Here is a 9286-nt window from a genome sequence, read left to right as displayed (position 1 = left end):
AAAAACTAATCCAATCTAATCTAAACACCACAATTTCTAATCAATTTTTAATTTTTTTTAATTTTTTCTCACTCCTAAGAAACATAATAACTTTCATTACCAATATTTAGTAATTTAGGCATATGGCTGCATAGAATGAGTAAAATAAACCACGATAAATTTACTGAAATTATTTGAAAATAATTGCCCTTGAAAAGTCGTTCACCTGCTAGTTATTCCAAAGACGGACCCATGTCATTGGTTTCCATCTATAAGTATCTATCTGTCCTGCAAAGTTTTCCACTCTTCTTCAAAACAATAGCAAACAACTAGCAAAGTCAGATAAAACATTACCGGTATATCCTACAATGAAACGAATTCACTCTATCCTTGTTGCTTTTGCCCTCTTGGCTTTTGCTTGCTCATTAGCCTCGGCCTTTGACCCTAGTCCTCTCCAGGACTTCTGTGTGGCTATCAAGGATAACAAGGATGGCGGTAGGCGTTCGGTCTATATATGTTGATTTATTTTAATGTTCATGATCATGATGCTAATAATGCCTGAGCTGAAGGGCATTCAGCTTGGGAGCAATATTTTAATATAACAAAATTGCTTAAAGGTACTCTACTTTTGCATGAGATGATATATATTAACTAACATTTCCTTCCTGCAGTGTTTGTAAATGGGAAGTTCTGCAAGGACCCGAAGCTTGCAGTAGCAGATGACTTCTTCTTTTCAGGCCTCAACAAGCCAGGAAACACATCAAATCTGGTTGGATCAAATGTCACTACTGTCAATGTTGACCAAATACCAGGACTTAACACTCTTGACATATCTCTGGTTCGAATCGACTATGCGCCTTATGGTGGCCTAAACCCTCCTCACACTCACCCTCGAGGAACTGAGATCCTACTTGTTGTAGAGGGCACACTTTATGTTGGCTTTGTTACATCCAACCCAGACAACCGTCTCTTCACTAAAGTCCTATACCCAGGAGATGTTTTTGTTTTTCCAATTGGTTTGATTCACTTCCAGTTCAATATAGGGAAAACTAAGGCTGTTGCCTTTGCTGGTCTCAGCAGCCAAAATCCAGGGGTTATCACTATTGCTAATGCTGTCTTTGGCTCAAACCCACCAATCAATCCGGATGTTCTCGCAAAGGCCTTCCAGTTGGACAAGACTGTGATTAAGTATCTTCAGTCCCGATTCTGGTCAGATTAACGAGTAACTTCAAAGCCAAATCAAAACCCCAGAAATTTCTTGTTTGTTTTGAATAATGTTTTGATGAATTTTCCTCAACAAAGTCATATTACTCTACTTAGTATCATATGATAAACAGGCTGGTTGATAATGGACCTCTCCATTGTCCAGTCTCCTCTCTCCTTATGATCATTCTGTGCATGAAAATCAGAATATATAGTTAAATTTTCAATCTCTCTCTCTTACTCTTGCGTGAAGATGTATGCTCGTATGTGTATGCAACGTACAAGGCTGGACAAAAATCTCACTCAAATATACAGAAATTATACCTAACTGCATCAATTATGCTGCTTTTATAAAACAGAGTAACTTTTAAGCATTAAAATATATTCCAATCCCGTGTTGTAGGAATAGAGGCAGAAGCACTGAATCAGCTCAATATTGTTTTAGCACAATAATAATTCTCTTTAATTTGTGATAAAAACAGTAGTAATTTCCTTAATTCTTGTTTTTATGCCTGGATTTAGTTAAGATGGGTGCAATGCCACGAACCAACCCTTAATTAATCTACTCTTACCACTTGATTTAAGTCAATTAGGTGGGAAAACTTCAATAATCTATGTTAATTTTATGAATAAACAGATTCCAAACAGGCTCTTCACCTGATCTTGATTGGTGACTTTTCTTTGCTAAAAATTTTTTATATCAAAGAAAATTCGATAAACATGACTATTGAATAACAAGAAGAAAGGTTAAATAAAACTATACGGAGAAACAAGTGTGTTATGTCTTTGAAAAAAAAAAAAGAAAAAACCAAAACCGAAAAAGTTACAACAGAATGTTTTTACGTTGAATTTGAACCGACGCTAAGATGTTTTAGCAATCGTCAAAAATTCTTATAGTTTCAAAAATATTGTTGTTGAACTCAAGACTTAGTCTACTTGATTCATATAGTAACCTATTTCAAAATCTTAGCATTTATACTTTTTTTCTTTATCTTCGGACTAGGACTTGTTTTGTAAAAGAAAAAAAAAAGCTCTTAGCTTCAATTAGTAAAAAATCAGATAATAATACTTCACAAGTTTTTACAGAACTGGATTAAATAATACAAATTAGTAGAACAAAATCAGACATTTCCTGTTTGAATGAAAATTGCACATAAAGCTTGCGTCCAGTTGCTGCTACAATTTTAGTTTTTAATTTATGGAGGGAACCGTCTCAACAAGGATCATGTTCTTCATTTATTTAGTATTGTAGATATTGTTGCTTAAGTAACTTAAAATGCAATGTGAAGGTAAATTTAGATATTATTGTTGTTAGGAATAATGATTCAAATCCCAAAAGATATTCGTTTGGGATTTGTTAGAGATTTGTTTGAGATTTACCAGATATTGCTTTGATGGATAAGAAAACTTGTAAAATAAAAATTCTAAGAGAAATAAGATTTTTAATAAAAAGTTTGACTTGCAGGATAAGAATTTTAAGAGGAAAGGGATTCTTAATAGGCAAGTTTGTATGGTTATAAATAGGTGAAGTCTCTACAGGGTTAGGTATGAGAAAAAGATGTAAGAGAGTTGTAGGGTTTTGTAGGATAGACACCCCATAGGATTACTGGGTTTTACGTCTTATGGATGTGTATGTTTGTTTGTGAGTAGATTAGAGGAGACTGAGAGGGTCCACATAAATGTGTTTGTTTGGGTTGAGAATATTCTATAGGACTAGGAGAGATTGAAAGGGTCTATGGGTATTGAGTGGTTGATTATTTGTTTTGATGTATGTTTTTAATTCTTTACAACTAGTCGATCTTGTTTCTCATCTATGGATGTAGGTCAATTAGACTGAACCATGTTAAATTATTGTCTCTTGTGTGATTAATTAATTATTTGATTTTGTTTTCGCTGATGTGATTGGATTTGAGCTTTTTTTTGCTCAACAAATGGTATTAGAGCTATGGTGATTCTAACAAGTGGTCCAGAGGAGCTCGATTCAAAAAAAGAATTCGAGTTCAAGTTTTCAGGATTGAGAATCAGTTTACGCGATACATTAAGGCACGCAAAAGAAAATGATTATAAGACTTCCATTGTAGATGGAGCCAAGCATGTTTAGTATGAAGACAGATAATTGATGAAATTTGAGTCAAGGTGTAGATTGTTAGAAATAATGACTCAAATTTCATAAGATATCTGTTTGAGATTTGTTAGAGATTTGTTTGGGATTTGCCATATATTACTTGATGGATAAGAAGACTTGTAAAAGAAGAATTCTAAGAGGAAATAGATTTTTAATAGGCAAGCTTGTATTTATAAATAGGTGAAGTCTCTACATGGTTAAGTATGAAGAAAATATATACAGTGAGTCCTATAAATATGCGATTCAGGATCTAGTCCCCAACAGCCCCCTTGATCAATTTGAGATTATGCCATTTCTTCCTATGAATATAGGGGACTTTTATTTCTCATTCACAAATCCATCTTTGTTTATGCTAATAACTGTAAGTTTGGTCTTATTTTTGGTTCATTTTGTTACTAAAAAGGGAGTGGAAAAGCAGCAGTAATTCTTTGGAAAAGCCCGGTTTTCGGCCAAGTAAAGAATGCTTTACTTACAATTAAGATTTTGTAAGATAAACACCCCATAAGAGTACTGGAGTTTTACATCTTATGGATGTGTATATTTGTTTGTGAGTGGATTAGAGCAGACTGAGAGGGTTCACAAATATGTGATGTATGGGTGCATATGGGTATGTATTTCATTGTGTTGAAAGGGTGCACATTGTTATGTGTTTGTTTGGGATAAGAATACTTTATAGGAGTAGAATAGATTGAAAGGGTCTATGGGTATTGAGTGGTTGATGATTTATTTTGATGTATATTTATAATTCTCTACAATTAGTGGATCTTGTTTTTCATCCGTTGATGTAGGTCAGTTGGACAAAACTACGTTAAATTATTGTTTCTTGTGTGATTAATTAATTATTTGATTTTGCTTTCGTTGATGTGATTGGATTAGGGGCTTTTTTTTTTTTCCAACATATGCATTCAGGCCGCCAAAATTTTTATCTTCACTAAACCACATATCATGCCACGAATATTCACACCGTTAATGATTGTTTTTAATCCAGTGGGAAAAATATGATGATAAAATTCATTGGAATGGGACTAAATCTTTAAAAATTGATATAATACATGGACCAATTTTCAACTTTGAAGAAAAAACCAACCTTGGCACCGCTACTCTCTTCCTTGATCAATTCCACGCCCATGTCGTTGGAGCTTAAAGACCTTGAGAAGGACTTGAAAAGAGATAAAATGGGATCAGATCGTAACCTGCTTTAAACATGGGCCGTTGGAGGCATTGCACAAGAAGAAGCACTTCCTTTTGGTTATCTTCTTCTTGGTTTGGAACTTCGAGGTCTGGTTCTTGGTTCATTTTACTCATGGGTTCTGCCTTTGTGGATTCTTCAGTTTACAATTATGGTTAGAGAGATTGTGTTTCTTGCCTTGGTTAAAATGCAGGGGAAGAAGGAAGATGAAAAAAGAGGAGAAACTGTTGAAGGTTTATATTTTTGAGAGGTGTAAGAATAATTTTTGAATATTGATTGTGTGACAGTAGCTGTAACTGACAAACCAACGAGGGAATGCCACGTCAAAATCCAAAACCCCAAGAAGGGAAAAATGAAAAATAAAAACCAATCATGTGATGCATTCATTTCCCTAGATGAAGAAAGGGTGGATTCAAACTAAAAACAAATTGCACTACTCCAAAATATATGATCAAAATAAAATACAGAGAGGTTTGCATAACCCAAAGAACATAAGCAACCTCTTTATTTTATATATTCCAACACAAGAATTATACTAAATTCAATGAGACAAATAAGTCAAACATTATTCCGAACAAGCTGTTACATAAATTTCATGGGTGTATAAATTTTCCTCTAGTTGTTATCTCACTAGAATCGGGACTGAAGATAGGTAACCACAGTTTTGTCCAACTGGAAGGCCTTGGCAAGAACATCAGGATTGATGGGAGGGTTTGAGCCAAAGACTGCGTTTGCAATGGGGATAAGCCCTGGGTTTTGGCTGCTAAGACCAGAAAAGGCAACAGCATTGGTGTTCCCTATGTTAAACTGGAAGTGAATGAGGCCGATTGGGAAAACGAAAACATCTCCAGGGTATAGGACTTTGGTGATGAGACGATTATCCGGGTTGGATGTAACAAAGCCAACGTAGAGCGTGCCCTCCAAAACGACTAGGATTTCCGTGGCTCTAGGATGAGTGTGAGGGGGATTTAGGCCACCATAGGGTGCAAAGTCAAGTCGAGCGAGAGATATGCCAAGAGTGTTAAGTCCTAGTATTTGTTCAACAGTGACTGGAGTGACTTTTGATCCTAGTTGATTTGCTGTATTTCCTGGAATGTTGAGCCCCGGAAAAAAGAAGTCATTTGCGGTGGCGAGCTTTGGGTCCTTGCAAAACTTGCCATTAACAAAAACTGCTAAAACGGAAAGAAAAATATTAACACTTTGATACAATTCCATGCCGAAAATGAGATAACACTTCTCAAATATTTTAGGTGTTGACATGAATACATTCCAAAGAAGAAAGAGAGAGAATTAAAGAACATACCACCATTGTTGGTATTATTAATTGCTACACAGAAGTCCTGAAGAGGGCTGGGATCAGAGGCAGAGGCAAATGTGAAAGCCAGAGCGAACAGGACAAATGCTACAAGGAAATGAACACCGTTCATTGTTGTACGGTAGCTTTCTTGATTAAATTGTTCTAAGTTTTGTTGCTTGGTGAGGAGTGAGAGACGTAGCATGAAAGCACGCTATTTATAGATAGCACTCACTGAACAGGTCTATTCATTTTCATTTAATTATTCTTTTGAGGAAAAAAAAAAAAAAAAAACAGATGAAAGATTTACAAAGTCTACAGTGATTATTGTTTTAAAATATCTAAATGATTCATTCTTCAGCTACTCTGCGCCTCCATGCTCTCCGTATTTAATCGTCTCATGTTTGCATGAGTAAATTGCAATGGAACTGGTCAATCTTTACATACCAAATGTTTTCTTTATTTATTTAACTACATTTACTTTAAAACAAAAATCAAAAGAAATGTGTTTGAGTATCTCAGATTGAACTGTGTCAAACTAAGACAACGTAACTTATCTTGAGATACAAAACCACAGTTCTTGAATCTTTCCAAGGCTTTTCTTGCATGACGGCTTCTCAACTTGTACATGCTTTTTTTTTTAATTAATTAATTGATTTCCTGGAGAGGTTCATTAGCCGGCCCGCAGCAGTAATTCCTGGAAATCATTTTTACAATTAAAATAGTGAATAATAAGAATAATAAAAGAAGGCAATGAAGATGAAAAGAGAAAAAGTTTCAACATTAATCACTGAAGAAAAGTGGTGATAAATGGCAGTGTCTTTAACATTTTAACTAAGAAATTAATAATTTTAGCCCTGATCAGATGAAAATCACAAACAATTTTCAAGCACGTATGGCTATACTGTCATTAAACTTGGACGGCAAGAATCAGAAAGATGATAAAACCGGTACAGTTAAATCTAGTAGTGTAAATGTTTGATACTCATTTTTACATGCCTGAAAATGTTTAATGATTGGGTCAAATATGAAGCCATGCTTGTCCTGGTCCGGGGAAGGGATGCACTGGGGGAAGCCCAGGAACCCCATTCCGCTCAACCAAGAAAATATGAAAGCCAATGTTTCCAACTTAATTATAAAGCCATGCCAGAATGGTAATGTAAGAATTACTGTTAAATATGCAGACTAATTTTATATTTGATTGAGAAGTGGCATATGGAACCTGCCCAGTTTCTAGCATATTATACTTAAACACTGCCAAATGGCAAAGGTTTTCAACAAGACCATTGTTAACTTTATTTTTAATTGTATCTTATAGCTGCCATAATTAGCAACCTTGGATTTGTGCTAAAGTCAACAAAATGACTCAAGTTGTAAGTACTGCAAAAGACATAATTAACCTGGTCATGTTTCTGTTTTTCCAATTGGTTTGATTCACTTCCAGGTCAATATAGGGGAAACTAAGGCTGTCGCCTTTGTTGGTCTCAGCGGCCACAATCCAGGGGTTATCACTATTGCTAATGCTGTCTTTGGCTCAAACCCATCAAATAATCTGGATGTTCTCGCAAAGGCCTTCCATTTGGACATGACTGTGGTTACCTATATTCATTCTCGATTCTCATCAGATTAACAATTATACTTAAAAGCCAAATCAAAACCCCAAAAATTTCTTCTTTTTTTTGAATAATGTTGTAATGCATTTTCCTCAATAAAGTCCTATTATTCTCCATAATCCAGTCTCCTCTCTCCTTGTGATCATTTTATGTATGAACAAACTAGTACTAAATTATCGCTCACAAAAATTGGATTCAAAGTCTTTGAGGTAACAGAAGCCTTCAAGTTTAATCTTCTGTCAAATGTGAAAGCCTAACTAGGCAAAATTCAAGTCATTACTGTAAAAAATTTTTGAATATTAAGTCGGCTATGAATATCAAGGAATAGTTCTCAGAGGTCAATTAAAGCAGCCCCGTTCATTTTTCGCTAACTGAAGTGATCAAAAGACCAGGAAAATTTCAGTGCAGGATGGTTAATTGAAGTTGCAAGAAATTAATAATGTTGTGAATGTGATAAGCACAGATGTCATCTATGATTGAGTATCAAGGAACATGTCAGAACAGCCTTTGTCAACTGAGACCATATAATATATTGATTGGAGATAAAATCAGAAGCCTCAAATCTAGCATTAGTTTTTGTCGCATTAACACTTCTTAGATCATGCTAACTGCAAGAATAAATTGAGTTTTAGCAGACAAAACTGCTGGGTATTTGAAGCTACTCCAGATATAAATTAAATTATTTCTCTATTGAAAATAATGAATTTAAAACAGAAAAAGATACATGAAGAATACTATGCAAAACTGTTTTTGAGTTTATATTTGATGATATTTTATGCATTTTCTATATATCTATAAACTTACTAAATAGTAACCTACAACCTTTAAATTTTTTTAATAAATATTAATTTGAAAGAAGTGGCAACTTGTCAGTAGCAAATTATGATTTACACATAATTTGTGCAGATATAAACTTGTGACTGCAGGTTATCAGATATAAACTTGGTTTTAGCACTTGTTTCCGTGAAGGTAACACAGAACCAATGCATAAAAACTTTATATTGCTTGTCTATCTCCGCTGATCAAATCCTCCTTGTATGCTGACTTTGATTTTTTTTTTTTAATTTTATTACAGCTTGCTCCAAATTAAGACCAAATCTCAACTTTTATATAGATCTCATTGAAAGCACCCCTTGGGAGATGCTTTAATTAAGGTTTTTGGAATTAGCCATGTGAATTTATGCAAAATAACAGAGGATTTCCAAAATTGGTTGATTTTATTGTTCCACAAATTATTTAGGAAAGTCCCAAACTTAATTTGCCAGAATACCGAACACACTAAATTTGTTCACAAGTAGTCGAAGACACAGTGCTTCAAAGAAGATTTAGAGGGACATTTCATCATAGTTTCAGAAAATTGAATCCTGAGATTACAAATAATGCATGGAATATATTCCAGTCAATCAACTGATCTTCATAGGTACCCGAAAATATTATGGGCCTTGACCCTTCATGAGAATCTCTTGGCATTGCAGTAGCAAGTATTTTTTTTACCAAGCTTCAAGTTCAGGGCCTTCCTTGAGGTCAATGGATTAGTCAGAACAACTGCTGCTGGGATTGTCACCATATAACTATTGCAAATGATAAGCATACCATTTCCTGGATATATGGTTTCAGTAGATGTCTATCAAGCAACTGACCGAACCTTATGCTACTTTTATGGTACATTCTGCTCTGAACAATATCGAAGTCAGATCAAAGTTAACTCCATCACGATAATTTATAACCAGAATTATTGATATCATGAACAAGCGAGCATTATGTCTTTGAAGTATATGGAGAATGCCAGTTTTTTCCCTCAAATATACATAGGAACCCCGTTTTGAATTATATTTTACTAGTAAAATAGTAACATAAATATGAACCTGTATGAAATAGAAACT

The 9286-nt window shown here is 34.5% G+C and overlaps 2 protein-coding genes across 2 annotated transcripts; one reads left to right on the top strand and one right to left on the bottom strand.

The window, feature by feature from the left end:
* Nucleotides 1–274: 274 nt before the first annotated feature.
* On the top strand, nt 275–1436 carry LOC111294002 (germin-like protein subfamily 1 member 13). Its single transcript, XM_022887120.2, has 2 exons — nt 275–474; nt 651–1436. The coding sequence occupies exons 1-2, from the start codon at nt 348–350 to the stop codon at nt 1196–1198; spliced, it is 675 nt and encodes a 224-aa protein (XP_022742855.1). The 5' UTR covers nt 275–347; the 3' UTR covers nt 1199–1436.
* A 3247-nt stretch (nt 1437–4683) lies between these two features.
* On the bottom strand, nt 4684–6192 carry LOC111294003 (germin-like protein subfamily 1 member 13). Its single transcript, XM_089743128.1, has 2 exons — nt 5800–6192; nt 4684–5665 (listed from the first exon to the last, which is right to left on the bottom strand). The coding sequence occupies exons 1-2, from the start codon at nt 5993–5995 to the stop codon at nt 5127–5129; spliced, it is 735 nt and encodes a 244-aa protein (XP_089599254.1). The 5' UTR covers nt 5996–6192; the 3' UTR covers nt 4684–5126.
* Between the last annotated feature and the right edge of the window lie 3094 nt (nt 6193–9286).

This window comes from Durio zibethinus, chromosome 14 (genome assembly GCF_047325235.1).
Source record: "Durio zibethinus cultivar Kanyao isolate XHJ-2024 chromosome 14, ASM4732523v1, whole genome shotgun sequence".
Classification (NCBI taxonomy): Eukaryota; Viridiplantae; Streptophyta; class Magnoliopsida; order Malvales; family Malvaceae; genus Durio; species Durio zibethinus.
This window is presented reverse-complemented; position numbering and strand designations above follow the sequence as displayed.